Source organism: Zingiber officinale, chromosome 8B, assembly GCF_018446385.1.
Source record: "Zingiber officinale cultivar Zhangliang chromosome 8B, Zo_v1.1, whole genome shotgun sequence".
Lineage (NCBI taxonomy): Eukaryota > Viridiplantae > Streptophyta > Magnoliopsida > Zingiberales > Zingiberaceae > Zingiber > Zingiber officinale.
The window spans coordinates 64,194,397-64,209,882 of NC_056001.1; the positions used below are offsets into that span (position 1 = coordinate 64,194,397).

Genomic DNA, 15,486 nt, shown 5'->3' on the forward strand with positions numbered 1-15,486 from the left:
AAGATATGAAGCTAATATGATATGCCCATGATTGTATGTTGATTTGAACTCTATTTCATGTTTATGAAGATTCGGCCATGTTAAGATTTGAGGCCTAGGAAAGTTTAAAACAAGTCTAAGATGCTCATGACCTTCTTGATGAAATGATATGAAACTAACTTGATGTTCTTATGCTTGTTTGTTGCATAGAAATTTGGTTACATGCTCTATAACTTTCGGCCACACAAGGTTTTAAGACCTAGGATGCTTAGAACTTAAACTAAGTTTGCTCATGTTGTTCCTTGTAATAAATGCCATGAAATTTGTGTAGGGTTTCCATGCTTTTATGTCACATGAAAACTAGTCTATGTCTTACATGTTTCGGCCACCATTAGTTTAAAGGCCTAGGAAACTTAGAACCCAATTTAGATATGCTCATGATGTTTCTTGTAATAAATGCTATGAAATTTGTTTATGGTTTCCATGCTCTTATGCCACTAGAAACCTAGTTTCCATGCTTAACAAGTTTCGGCCACCTTAGATTAAAGGGCTTAGGAAGTTTGGAATTTAAACTAAATGTGCTTATGATGTTCCTCATGATATGTGTTATGATATTGGTTTAAGGTTCAACACTTTCATGCTATTGTAACCTAGAATCATGCTTGCTAGGGTTCGGCCATGATAAGGTTAAAATCTTAGAGAACTTAGAATCCAAACTAAACATGCTCAAGTTGTTCCTTATGATATATGATATGACATTAGTTTAGGGTCTACATATTTGTATGTTGCTTATAACCTAATTTGATGCTTGATGAGTTTCGGCCATGATATAAGTAAAGACCTAGGAAGCTTAGAACCCAAACTAAACATGCTCAAGGTGTTTCTTATGATATAGGATATGATAAAGGTTTAGGGTTCACATGCTTTTATGTTGCTTGCTAACCTAGGCTACAACTACATGTTTCGGCCACTGCATGATATTAGGGTTAGAGACCTAATTATGATTTCCCATGTGCCTCACATGCAAAGCTTTATGATATGATAAGAATATGTCATGCTGCTATACTCATTTATGTATGCTTATGATCTATGCATGATGATGTGCTATGTGCCCAAATTTATGATGTGCTATGTGCCCAAATTTATGATATGCTATGTGCCCAAGTTCATGATGTGCTGTGTGCCCAATTATGCATGTGATCATGATGTGCTGTGTGCCCAAATTCATGATGTGTTGTGTGCCCAATTATACATGCTTTATGTTATGCCTAAGAGTTGCTTCCCTATCAGTTGGGACTAGGAGCACTCTTCATGATATGAATATGACATGAATGATAGGTTAAGAATTATGATATGTATGACATGCTACTTTACTTTTAAGGCTTGTACCAAGGGTGGGCTCCATAAGCGCCCCGGGGTCGATGGACTAAGAAACGGGTCTCGTTAGGGATGGGCTCCTAAGTGCCCCTAGGTCGATGGACTAAGAAACGGGCCTAGTATGTATGCCTTGTAGGGTTCAAGACTTGCTACCTTGGACCTACATAGGACGCGCGAATTTATGTATGTGATACAAGCCGGGGCCCCCCCTTATGTTGAGATTATGTTTAAGTATGTATATTATAAGTTTTCAAAAGACATGTTGCATATGTTTTCATGATACATGTTTAGAAATTCGCCTTGCATATACCTTATGATTATGCCATGATATTGATGATGATGTTATGATATGTCAGGGTGCATTTGATGATCATGTTATGTTATGCCATGATACCTTACGATTATGTTACGATATGTCATGATATGCTGCATGATATGATGAAATTGTCTCCACGCGTTATGTCTTGTGATTTCGATATGCTATACGATTTTTGTGAGTAGAAAAGGAACTTACTGAGCCATGAGCGCTCACAGCTTACTTTTTTGTACCACAGATAAAGGCAAGAAATGGATGAATTAGGGGAGCAGCAGGAGGGGCTAGAAGAATGTGTGTGGTAGTGGCTTGGCTAAAGGAGAAAGACCTACTTTTGTTTAATAAGAACTATGCCTAGTTTATGTTACTGCTTTATGACTCCATGACATTTAATTATGTGTTTGGGTATTATGACTTAAAAATCATGTTAAGTATGCAATGTGGTTTTATATGTCCAGGTGATTAGTCATGGTGATTTAAAAGAAAAGAAAAGTTTTTAATTTCTATAAATAAGACTTGCGCTGTAGTAAATAGGTATGTATGTGTAAAGTAACCCCCGTCGCCTTAGCAGGAGGGGCGGGGCGTTACAGGTTGGTATCAGAGCCAAGTTAGCCTTTTCACTACACACATGTCAAACCTCCATCCTACCGCTCCAAGTAAGAATCTATATACTTAATTTAATTTATTTTATGATGCTTTAATATTATGCATGTTTACTTATTCTTTTGATTTAGTTTTGGTATGCATGATGGTAGGATAGGAATAGTAATAACCTTATGACAGCCGAATAGGAATAACGATAATTTTTTGTTATTTAATGAAGATAAGCATGGCTAGGAGACGAACTACCCGAGCAGACAAGACAGTAACTCCACCAGATCTGACTCAGGTAGTTACCGACCTCCAACGTCAGATCACAGAACAACAACAGCTGATCACGACTTTGATGGGTCAACAAGGAACTCCTGCCACCCCGCCAGTAAATCAGAATGCAGTGCCCGTCGTGCCAATAGTTGCACCAGTACCACCAGTAGCCCCTGTCCCAGTGGTTCGACAGGAGACCTACTTGATACAGTGGCTGAGGCTGAAGCCGGAGAACTTCTCGGGTACTTGCGAGCCATGGGATGCCCAGGCCTGGTTCAAGACAGTAGAAAGCATAGTGGAACTACTGCACTAGCCCGAATCGGAGAAGATCAAATGCGTATCTTTCTGCTTTTCCGGAGACGCGGGAATGTGGTGGGAAAGAGTTAAAGCTAAGAGACAAATTAATCTGATTAATTGGATGGACTTCGAGACAGAGTTCTTCGAAGAGTTCTTCTATATGCAAGTGACGAACCGGCATTACGATGAGTTCACCGAGTTCCGGCAAGGTGACTTATCAGTGAACGAAGCAGTAAAGCGCTTCAACCGTCTAGCACGCCTTTGTCCAGAATTGATCAGCACAGAAAGAGAAAGGGTCAGACTGATGCTGAAAATGCTCCGACTTGAGATAACACTGAATGTGGCCGGCGAAATTAATAGGCCGCAGACTACAGAGGAACTGGTCAGCATTGCCCTAATTACAGAACACTATTAGAAAGCGATGAACGAGAATAAGAATCAGGCACGAGTAGAAGGACAGAGACCTCAGAATAACCAGAACAGGAGTGCCCCTTCACAGCTACACCAGATGCAAACTGCTATAGAAGGAACTTCGATCAGCCAAGGGAGATTGGAAGCCCAGCCAGCGACGACGAACGCCAGGGTTTTCGCGCTTACCAGAGAAGATGTGGCGAATGCCTCTACTATCGTCACAGGTCAGCCGCCTATTTCTAGCCAATATGCTAAAGTTTTAGTTAATACTGAAGGCAAACCAGTGGTCGAATCTATCGGGAAACCGAGAAACATTTCGTGTCATGGGGTCGAGATTATGTCCGGGCAACTCTCCACCCTGACCATAGCACCCACCCTATTCGACAATATATTAGAGAAGCAAATCAGTGACCAAAGCCTCCAAAGGATTAAACAAGAGATCTTAGAAGGAAAGAATGACGGATTCCGTATCGCGGACAGTGGAATATTATACCTCAGGGATCGATTATGTATTCCCGAGGATCCCGAGTTGCGAGGGAAGATATTAGAAGAAGCTCATTCAACGCCCTATGCAATGCATCCGGGATCCACCAAAATGTACCAGAATTTGAAAAAGAAATTCTGGTGGTCCGGTATGAAAAGAGATGTGGCTCAGTACGTCAGTGCCTGCCTGACCTGTCAGAGGGTTAAAGCAGAACACCAGAGGCCGGGAGGATTACTGCAGCCTGTCCAAATTCCAGAATGGAAATGGGAAGATATCTCTATGGACTTTATTTCAGGATTACCCAAGACATCAAACGGCTATGACGCTATATGGGTAATCGTGGATAGATTAACCAAATCCGCCCATTTTCTAGCAATTAAGATGACTCATTCAATTGAGCAACTGACTCAATTATATGTCAAGGAAATTATTAGACTACACGGGACCCCTAAGACCATCATCTCCGACAGAGATGGTCGCTTTGTTTCGCATTTTTGGGAATGTGTTCAGAAGGCTCTTGGCACAAAGCTATTATTCAGTACTGCCTTCCACCCTCAAACCGACGGACAGACAGAGAGGATGAACCAAGTGCTAGAAGACATGCTACGGGCTTGCGCCTTAGACTTCAAAGGAAGCTGATGCCGATATTTATGCTTAGCAGAATTCGCTTACAACAATAGCTACCAGGCTACTATTGGGATGACGCCCTACGAGGCTCTATATGGTAGAAAATGTAGATCTCCTATATGTTGGTATGAAGGTGGTGAAAAGAAAGAGATGGGATTTCAAACGGAGCTTATCGATAACACCACCCGTGTTATATAGAATATCCGCCAAAGAATAGAAACTGCTCAGAGTCGACAGAAGAATTATGCGGATAAGAGACGAAGGCCATTGGAGTTTAGTGTCAGAGACTCAGTATTCCTCAAGGTAGCTCCTATGAAAGGAGTAATGAGGTTCAGTAAGAAGGGAAAGCTAAGCCCGCGCTATGTGGGACCATACCAGGTTCTGAAAAGAATCGGCAAAGTAGCTTATGAAATAGAGTTACCTCAAGAGATGTCAGCCATTCACAACTTGTTCCACGTTTCGATGCTAAAGAAATGTATTCCGAGCACGGACCAAGTGGTCAAACCATGGACAGTACAAGTGCAAGAGGACCTAACCTACGAGAGCCGACCAATTCAGATATTGGATCGAGACGTCAAAAGACTAAGGAACAAAGAAGTACCCATAGTAAAGGTCCTGTGGCAAAATCAACAGTATGAGGAAGCCACGTGGGAACGAGAAGATGATATGAAACAAAAGTATCCGGAGTTATTTTAAGTTCGAGGACGAACTTTCTATGAGGTATGGGGTACTATAACACCCACGAAATTATAAGATAAGTATATGGATAATATTTTCTTTAGAGCATGAAAGTAGGAGGAATCAAAAAGAAATAATAGAAATAAGAAGAGGTGAGGTCAAGGTTTGAATCTTGAACCTCCCACAAATAATGAAGATAAATTGATGTATGATAACCACTAGGATAATGAATAATATTTAGATAGGAAGGAATGAAAAATTTAGTTAAAGGTGAGGAGAAAATAAAAGAAAACTAAGAAAAGAGTAAGAGAAAACTAAGTGGCTTACCTCCTCTTCCTCTTGGTTAAGAGAAGAAGCAAGCAAAAGGTGAATTGCCTTCCTCTCCTCTCTCCCTTCTCATTTTCGTGGGAATTAAAGAGAAGTTAAAGGGGGGGGGGGATGAATGGGGACAAGAATCCTTCCCATGATAAATAAAAAGGATTAGAGGAGAAAAGAGAAAGGGAAATTCTAAATCTTCTTCTTCCTCATCCTCTTTCCCTTCTCCACCGAGAACTAGAGCTCTCCTCCCTCATCTCCAAAAGCCAAGTTTAGGTTTTCTCTCTAAGGGAAAACAAATACTAGCAAGGAGTCTCAAGGTCTACCTCATACAAGAAGAAGAAAAACAAAAAGGGAAACTAGGAAGAGAAACTTCTCCTCCCTCCTCACAAGGGTACCACTTCCTTAAGGATCAACAAGCGAAAACTATGTAAGCTTCCCCTCACCTATGGTACAATAGCTCATGTGGTACAATAGCTCATGTGGTTTTCATGAAGATAGATTGCTTAAAAAAAACCTAGGGTTGCTTCATGAAAATTTCGGCCAAGACAAAAAAAAGAAGAATCTAAGAAATTTTAAGACCTAACTAGATATGCTCATTATATTTCTTGCGACATGTATCTTATGGTAGGAGGTTAACCTAATGTTTCTATACTAGAATGTTTAGTTAGAACTTAGATTCATGATCCTAGACTCTCGGCCAAGCATGAACAAAAGAACTAGGTAAGCTTAAGACTCAAACTAAACATGCTTCCTTGTTCTTATGATATGTGCCCTATGATAATGATGTTGTTAACATTTTCTCCTACTCGTATGTTGATTGGAACTTCATTTTCATGCTCATGAACATTCGGCCATGGTAGAACTAAGGGCCTAGGAGAGCATTAAACCTAAAACTAAGCATGCCATGATTTCCTTAAGATAAGATATGAAGCTAATATGATATGCCCATGATTGTATGTTGATTTGAACTCTATTTCATGTTTATGAAGATTCGGCCATGTTAAGATTTGAGGCCTAGGAAAGTTTAAAACAAGTCTAAGATGCTCATGACCTTCTTGATGAAATGATATGAAACTAACTTGATGTTCTTATGCTTGTTTGTTGCATAGAAATTTGGTTACATGCTCTATAACTTTCGTCCACACAAGGTTTTAAGACCTAGGATGTTAGAACTTAAACTAAGTTTGCTCATGTTGTTCCTTGTAATAAATGCCATGAAATTTGTGTAGGGTTTCCATGCTTTTATGTCACATGAAAACTAGTCTATGTCTTACATGTTTCGGCCACCATTAGTTTAAAGGCCTAGGAAACTTAGAACCCAACTTAGATATGCTCATGATGTTTCTTGTAATAAATGCTATGAAATTTGTTTATGGTTTCCATGCTCTTATGCCACTAGAAACCTAGTTTCCATGCTTAACAAGTTTCGGCCACCTTAGATTAAAGGGCTTAGGAAGTTTGGAATTTAAACTAAATGTGCTTATGATGTTCCTCATGATATGTGTTATGATATTGGTTTAAGGTTCAACACTTTCATGCTACTTGTAACCTAGAATCATGCTTGCTAGGGTTCGGCCATGATAAGGTTAAAAGCTTAGAGAACTTAGAACCCAAACTAAACATGCTCAAGTTGTTCCTTATGATATATGATATGACATTAGTTTAGGGTCTACATGTTTGTATGTTGCTTATAACCTAATTTGATGCTTGATGAGTTTCGACCATGATATAAGTAAAGACCTAGGAAGCTTAGAACCCAAACTAAACATGCTCAAGGTGTTTCTTATGATATAGGATATGATAAAGGTTTAGGGTTCACATGCTTTTATGTTGCTTGCTAACCTAGGCTACAACTACATATTTCGGCCACTACATGATATTAGGGTTAGAGACCTAATTATGATTTCCCATGTGTCTCACATGCAAAGCTTTATGATATGATAAGAATATGCCATGCTGCTATACTCATTTATGTATGCTTATGATCTATGCATGATGATGTGCTATGTGCCCAAATTTATGATGTGTTATGTGCCCAAATTTATGATATGCTATGTGCCCAAGTTCATGATGTGTTGTGTGCCCAATTATGCATGTGATCATGATGTGCTGTGTGCCCAAATTCATGATGTGCTGTGTGTCCAATTATACATGCTTTATGTTATGCCTAAGAGTTGCTTCCCTATCAGTTGGGACTAGGAGCACTCTTCATGATATGAATATGACATGAATGATAGGTTAAGAATTATGATATGTATGACATGCTACTTTACTTTTAAGGCTTGTACCAAGGGTGGGCTCCATAAACGCCCCGGTGTTGATGGACTAAGAAACGACCCTCGTTAGGGATGGGCTCCTAAGTGCCCCTAGGTCGATGGACTAAGAAACAGACCTAGTATGTATGCCTTGTAGGGTTCAAGACTTGCTACCTTGGACCTACATAGGACGTGCGCATTTATGTATGTGGTACAAGCCGGGGCCCCCCTTATGTTGAGATTATGTTTAAGTATGTATATTATAAGTTTTCAAAAGACATGTTGCATATGTTTTCATGATACATGTTTAGAAATTCGCCTTGCATATACCTTATGATTATGCCATGATATTGATGATGATGTTATGATATGTCAGGGTGCATTTGATGATCATGTTATGTTATGCCATGATACCTTACGATTATGTTACGATATGCCATGATATGCTGCATGATATGATGAAATTGTCTCCACGCATTATGTCTTGTGATTTCGATATGCTATACGGTTTTTGTGAGTAGGAAAGGAACTTACTGAGTCATGAGTGCTCACAGCTTACTTTCTTGTACCACAGATAAAGGCAAGGAATGGATGAATTATGGGAGCAGCAGGAGGGGCTAGAAGGATGTGTGTGGTAGTGGCTTGGCTAAAGGAGAAAGACCTGCTTTTGTTTAATAAGAACTATGCCCAGTTTATGTTACTGCTTTATGACTCCATGACATTTAATTATGTGTTTGGGTATTATGACTTAAAAATCATGTTAAGTATGCTATGTGGTTTTATATGTCCAGGTGATTAGTCATGGTGATTTAAAAGAAAAGAAAAGTTTTTAATTTCTATAAATAAGACTTGCGCTGTAGTAAGTAGGTATGTATGTGTAAAGTAACCCCCGTCGCCTTAGCAGGAGGGGTGGGGCGTTACAACCCCACTCTATAAAACAGATGACGTCAGTGTCGAGCCAGGGAAAGGGTCCCCGATGTTGACCCTCCGACGCTCAAGTAGTCACCGGAATGTGAAGTCAAACAGTAAATCACACGTACCTCCGCCGGTGATGGATCCCCCTTTATATAGAGCTCTGGTGGATGACGTACACACTCTTTGAGGCATGAGCACGTTCTCCGATATGTTCATGGCCACGTTCTCTAATATGTTTGTGGCCATGTTCTCCACTATGCCCTATGAAAGGATGTCGAGCGGATCGGCCGCTCGGCCAGGACTTCGCTATGTCCACGATTAGGTCCTGTTGCTTGGCCGAACGGGTAGCCGCTCAACCGGGAGTCATCCGCTCTGTCCACTTCAGTGGCTCTTCCGTGCGGTGTCTATGTAGTAACCTACCTCTCTCCGTTTGGACAAACTATCCGGTCTCCCTCAACTTCTTTATAATTTGACTCAAGCGTCTGTCTATGATATTCTCCCGATTCGAAAGGATTGTTCACTCGGACATATCTCTCATCGATTGAGACCTATTTGTCTCGACCGGTCATTACATTTATCCTCCATTCGGCCCTCTGACACTTGGGCATTGACCATCTTGACTTTGACATTTATTCTGGTGGTTGACTCCGTACTAGGTGGACCTTCTCCTATCACCGTATAAATAGAATTGAGTGAGAGACGAATTTTATAAAAAAATAAGAAAATTTTTTTTGTATATGATGACTAATTTTAATTTCCTAATTTACAAATAGTGGATTTTATCTTTTACGGATCAAAATGGAAGTAAGAAACGGGAGCTCTCGATGATACTACAGAACGGGACGTAAGAGCATCCACATCAATTTCTCTATTACTATATCTAAAATTTAGGGTAAATGACTTACTTTATTAAATTTAGATAATCACTTTTCACTACACATTACATCAATTACCCTAAAATTTCCATCATCCTTAATTTTTTATTATTATCTTCTCTTTTTTCTATTGTTTTTATTATTATATTTATGGAATGAGTGGAAGAAGAGAAATTGAAAATATTGAGTGGAAGGAAAAATTAAAAAGAAATATTATTTTATTTTTAGGATAGAGATTTCATTCCCTAAATTTAGAGAATCACTATTTATCAAATTTAAATTTAGAAAATGAATAGGGTAACTAATACAAAAAAATTTTAATCATCTTATTTAAAATTTAAAGTAAAATTTTTAGATAGGATAATTAATATGGATACTTTAGCACAGACAATTGGTGGCGCACGAAAAGAGTGGTCCGGGGTCGGCGTTCAAGGCGTGGCGAGCTGCGAAATGGAATGAGAATTAAGTAGAACTAAACTCTGGGCTTTAATAATAGTGGTTCAAATCATTAAAAAAAAAAAAAAATCGGGAATTCTAGAGAACTTTTAAAGTTTTTTAAAAAATATATAAAATCTAAATTTTAATTAAAATTAGCAACCGTTTTACTTAAAATTACTATGTATATGAATGAACTCTACAATGCCAATTCAAATTTAAGATTTTACTAAAAAAAATAGATTACTACTATTTCAAGGCTGTAGGACGACAGAGGCTTTTTTCTGATAGACATAGGCTCGTGCAAAGTAAACGAAGAGAAGCAATTCGACGGCGCTGAGCCCGGCGAGGAGGAGGTAGAAGTAATCAAGATGGGCACGGTTGAGATTGTTGGAAAACCAGCTATCGCCTCCTTTCCTCGTAGTCTTATCGATCACTGATATCAGAAATCCACTTATGAAGCTACCAACTCCGAAGATGCTCAAGTAGAAAGCAAGGCCCAGGCTTCTCAACGCTTCAGGGACTTGATCGTAGAAGAACTCCTGCAGCCCAACCATGGTGAACACGTCCGCAATCCCGGTTAGAACGTACTGGGGAACCAGCCACCACAGGCTCATCGGAATCATGGCTTTGGGTTGATCCACCAGCCCGAATTCTCGAGCGGTGCGGAGCCTCTTCATCTCCACCACAGCCGCTATGGCCATGGAGAGTAAGGAAATTACCATCCCGGCGCCGATCCTTTGGAGCATTGTGATTCCCGACGGGAGCTTTGAGAATTTCCGAGCTGCGGGGACTAGAATTCGATCGTAGATGGGGATGAAGGCGATGATGGAGACACTAATGAAGCTCTGCAAAGCAGCCGGCGGCACCACAAATTTTGAGCCTATTCTCCGGTCCATGGTGCTGCCTTGCTTGGTGAACAGGGTCGACCACTGGGCGAATACGACGGCATAGAATAAGCACGTCGCCCATATGGGGAACAGCCGAAGCAACCCCTTCGCTTCAGCTAAATGCTCAGCGCTGCCCACAAAATCAGTCACACTTCAAATTTCATCGCGAAATTAAGATTTCGAATCCATGTACAGATCAAGGCACTCACTTGACCGCCTCATGCCGCTCACTTGAATCGCTCCACCTGTTTCTGGCGACGGCGGTGAGTGCTTTGGCTGTGCGAGCGAAAGGGCTCTGCTCTTTGAAGGGGTAGAAGCGATACGTCGTGGTTCCCATCAGGAGCAAGGCAAGGGCGCAGAGCATGACGGCGCATGGAATGCCAAAGCCGAGAGCCCAGCCGAGGTTGTCCTGGATGTAGTTGAGGATAGTGACGGTGGCGAGGGTGCCAAAGCACAAGCCGAAGTACCACCAGTTGAAGAAAGCACTCCTGGCGACGCTTTCCTGAGGGTCATTCTCGTCGAACTGGTCGGCGCCGAAAGCCTGGACGCACGGCTTGTGGCCCCCTTGGGCGACGGCCATTAGATACAAGGAGAAGTAGAAGATCGCGACTTTGAGAGCAGAAGGTGGGCAGCTTGACGACGTATCGACGGCGTCGACCCCACAGTCTGGTGGATGGAGGGATGGCAACGCAGCCGAGAAGGTTAACATGCCTAAACTCTGGAAGGAAGATTACATACAATATTAAAATCTATGATTTCCAATCATGAAACAACTACACTCATGGATCCAGACAGCATACTCTCGCACAAGCACGATAGAAGTAGAAAAGTCTCCGAAAAATTGCCAAGTATATTTTGCCGAAGAAAATAAAGTACTGAATGAAAAAGTTTGTCTGTTATTGATCGAATCAATCATGGATTTAGCAGTGAATGAGTGGGCAAGCAGAATTGTGATCGGCAGCGGGACGATTAATTGGATCGCTGGTTGCAAAAGGATATTTCTAATGTGGGAAAAGATGGAAGTGAGAATGGTACCAGTATGTAAAGAAGGGAGGCAACGACGACGGTTCGGTAGCGGCCCATGTAGGAGTCGGCAACGAAAGCGCCAAGGAGAGGTAGCATCGATGCGACGCCGCTCCACACGTTGACGGAGGCTGCTGCCGTCGCCGTCGACTCATGGAGAGGCCCCGTGAGGAAGGAGATCAGGTTTGCGGACACCCCGTAGTAGGCGAACCGCTCTGCGATCTCCACCCCTGTGCCATCGGCAGATCCAAAATAAGGGGAAACAGATCAAGATTGGGAAGAAGAGTGGAGGATCCGGAAGCAGAGAACGTGTACCTATTATGAAGAGGACGGAGGACCAGCCGCCGGAGGCAGATCTGGAGGCGGGACGGCCGCGGTAGTCAACGACGCCTTCCATTGGCTCGAGGAGCCGGCCTTGGGAGCTTAGGAGAGGATCCGTTGCCATCGCCGCCGGTTTGCGATATTAAACAGCTCCGCTCCGCTCCGCTCCCGCCCCTCTGCTCCGATCTGCCCCTTTTTACTTGACACGCTTCGCTCGTCCAGCGCCGCCTCCGGACATATTCTAGTAGGAATATCACCAGAGGGATACAGATCATGTGCATTGAGGAAAACAGGCAACACAATAAAAACTGTTAGAAAAGGGCCATTTGTTCTAATGATTTGTTGATGAAACCTCACTTACCTGCCTGCTGTTTACTGAATCATATGCGATCCCAGCGGAGTCTGTGATGATGATTTCTTTCAACTTGTTTAGTTCTTTAGTTTAAATTTTAATTATTTTAATTTTAAAAAAAATCATAAAATATATAATAGATTTTATACTCTTTTATATTTCTACATAGCCCTTTATTTATGATATTATCCATTTACCATGAGTAATACTCTGAGTTGGCATCCTTCCCTGCAAGGAAAATGGGTGAGAATGCAACTAATTCCAAAATTTTACAATGACTCAAATCACATCCATTTATCGAGATCGAATCCGTTCGTCCACTTTTTAATGAACTCAGAAATAATTCATAATATAATGATTGAATTATGATCATGATTCAATCGTAATTGGTTACGATCTTTTCATAAATTTATCTCTCATTCATATTATAATTTAGATTGAGATAGAAGACCGAAGATCATCTGAAAGTCGCCCTCCACTCGATATCCAATAACCCGATCATTTATTCACCGTCAACCCATCATCCACAATGATTAATTCCTCTAATTACTTCAAATTGTTATAGTACAACTATAATAATTTTGTCAGAACTATTCCTTTTGACTTTTCTATACTAGTCGACTGATTATAAAGTCAAATATTTTATTTATTAGCTACTTTGTCAACTCATACCTTTAGGGGGCGTTTGGTTCTTTCCTAGGAATAGGAATCGGAATGAGAATCATTGAATTGTGGAATGAGAATGAGTATGAGCATGGATATCACTCTTAAAAGCAATGTTTGGTTAGTTGTATATCTTCTATCGGAATAAATCAAAGTTTCGTTTTTTACCCTTAAAGGAAAATAAGAGAAAAAATTAGATGTGAGAGAAAGATGAATGTGAGAGAAAAATATGATGAAAGAGAATTATGAGAGAGAAAGTGTGATAAGAAAGAATGAAGAGAGAGAAAGTGTGATAAGAGAAAATGAAAAAAGAGAGTGTGATTGGAGAGAGCATGATGAGAGACAATATGATGTGAGAGAAAGTATGATAAGAGAGGATGAAGAGGGAGAAAATATAGTGAGAAAAAATGAGGAGAGAGAGTGTGATGAGAGAGATTGAGGAGAGAGAAAGTATGGTGAGAGAAAAAAGAACAGTGAATATGATGGGAGAGATTGAGGAGAGAGAAAGTATGATGAGAGAGAAAGTGTGTTGAGGAAAAAATGAGTAAGTGTGATAAGAGAGATTGAGGAGAGAGAAAGTATGATGAGAGAGAAAGTGTGATGAGAAAAAAGAGAAAAGAGAGTGTGATGGGAGAGAGAGAAAGTGTGATGAGAGAGATTAAGGAGAGAGAAAGTGTGTGATAAAATGATGAGAGAGAAACTATGATGAGAGAAAAAATATAATGAGAGAGAATAAGGAGAGATAAGTGATATGAAAGAAAAAATAAATAAATAAATTTTGATATTTGATATTAATGGAGAAAATTTTAGTTTTAAGTCAAGGGTATTTTTGGAATAAGGGAATATTTTGATTGATGAAAATAGGATAATGACTCATTGAAGGAGAGGTACATGGGAATGAGTCATTACCCAATTTCAAGGATTCATTCCCTTATTTGTATTCCTATTCCTATAATCCAAACATTAACAATGGGAATCAATGATTCCCATTCCTATTCCCCACTTCTATTACCCTAAACCAAACGCCCCCTTAGTTAATTAGACTCCGTTCTAGTCAACTATCCTAATTATTATCGTCTCAATGATCAAGTCTCCTTTAAGTTGAAGACTAACCTCACTCTAGAATATAAGTCTCTTAATTCTTTCAGCCCATAAAAAATTACTTTTGTAGATTGACTTTTCTACATGATAGCTTCTCGTCAAATTTCTCATTACTCGGATGCACCAAACTCTTATCTTACGACACTTGTCATTCTTTACACTTTACATATGAAGTATGCCTTAGCTAGATGTCATTAGCATCCTCGTTGATGCTCCTCATCCTATAGCCTGTCAGTTTTATTTTTCTAATCTTATTTGGGATCCAAAACCTATTAGTCTCAATTAGGTGTCACTAGGGACAACTTCCATTACCTTTCTAATCTTTCTAGTCCTAGAAACTTTAGTTTGTAACCCAAACTATTTTTGTTATAGGTTGTTCTTTGCCTTCCTGATATTAAATTCAAATTTCTAGATCCATGAGTAAACTTCTATAAGGTCATTCTCTAATTCTAATCCCCTAACCTTAGTGCTCTCATGCTTATGATGTATATGTCTAGAATTACCCATATAAAAACTTATTTTTCTAGTTTCATAATAAAATTAGAAGTTGGAGATATTACATAATACCTTACTTTAGGAGCATCTCCTTGACTAGAACTTCCTTTGTTGATTTTTTTTAGCTTCCTTTGTGGCCACTATCATTACATGTGTAACATATAAATGTAATCCTTAGTTTTATGGCTTGAGTAACTTTCTTGGGCTTCTTCTTTATTCTTCCGTTGGATTTTTTTTTTATTTTATCTTTCTGCATGTAAGGGCATTTATTCTTATGTTTTTCTCTACATCAGAAAAATATAATGTAATCTTTAATTTGAAATTTAGATATGCAGAGGACATGATGCTTGAAGGAATTGTCACTCGTTCTCCTAGAGGGTTGGAAGAGGTCAAGGGCTCATTACTCTATAATTCATATGTAGAAATTTAACTCTCTTAATCTTTCGGTCTTGATGGTCTTTCATCTTCAATTGTGATAAAAGGTGATCCATTCGTCTTCAGCATCTTTGTCAATCTGTCCCTAGATTAATACGGAGGAGATAAATCACAGGGGTTACTAGCCAGGACAATGACTAATATATAAGGGAGGGTAGGAACCCGACTACTAGTCGGGATTTGACCCCCAGATCTTATTATGGTAACACCCCATGCACTAACCACTAGTCCATCCCGAGAGGACTGGTCTTTCATCCTCAATGTGGCAAAAAAGGTGATTCGCTCGCCCCCAGTGCCCCCGCCAATCCGTCCCTAGGCCAACACGGAGGAGGTAAATCACGGGGGGACTACTAGCCATTAGTGCAAATGGTCAAGACA

General features: G+C 40.2%; 1 protein-coding gene across 1 annotated transcript; it reads right to left on the bottom strand.

Moving 5' to 3' along the window:
• Positions 1 to 10,033: 10,033 nt before the first annotated feature.
• Positions 10,034 to 12,302, bottom strand: LOC122015819 (protein NRT1/ PTR FAMILY 5.10-like). Its single transcript, XM_042572875.1, has 4 exons — positions 12,057 to 12,302; positions 11,754 to 11,971; positions 10,928 to 11,436; positions 10,034 to 10,848 (listed from the first exon to the last, which is right to left on the bottom strand). Exons 1-4 carry the CDS (start codon positions 12,184 to 12,186, stop codon positions 10,083 to 10,085), a joined length of 1,623 nt encoding a protein of 540 aa, XP_042428809.1. The 5' UTR covers positions 12,187 to 12,302; the 3' UTR covers positions 10,034 to 10,082.
• Positions 12,303 to 15,486: the final 3,184 nt, after the last annotated feature.

Bases quoted from the DNA above. Each gene is read 5' to 3' on its own strand.
- LOC122015819 (XM_042572875.1), bottom strand. From the start codon at position 12,186: ATGGCAACGGATCCTCTCCTAAGCTCCCAAGGCCGGCTCCTCGAGCCA. The intron at 11,972-12,056 runs GTACACGTTCTC...CCGATGGCACAG, and splicing joins CTCCGTCCTCTTCATAATAG to GGGTGGAGATCGCAGAGCGG. The intron at 10,849-10,927 runs GTGAGTGCCTTG...TTTTGTGGGCAG, and splicing joins GAGCGGCATGAGGCGGTCAA to CGCTGAGCATTTAGCTGAAG.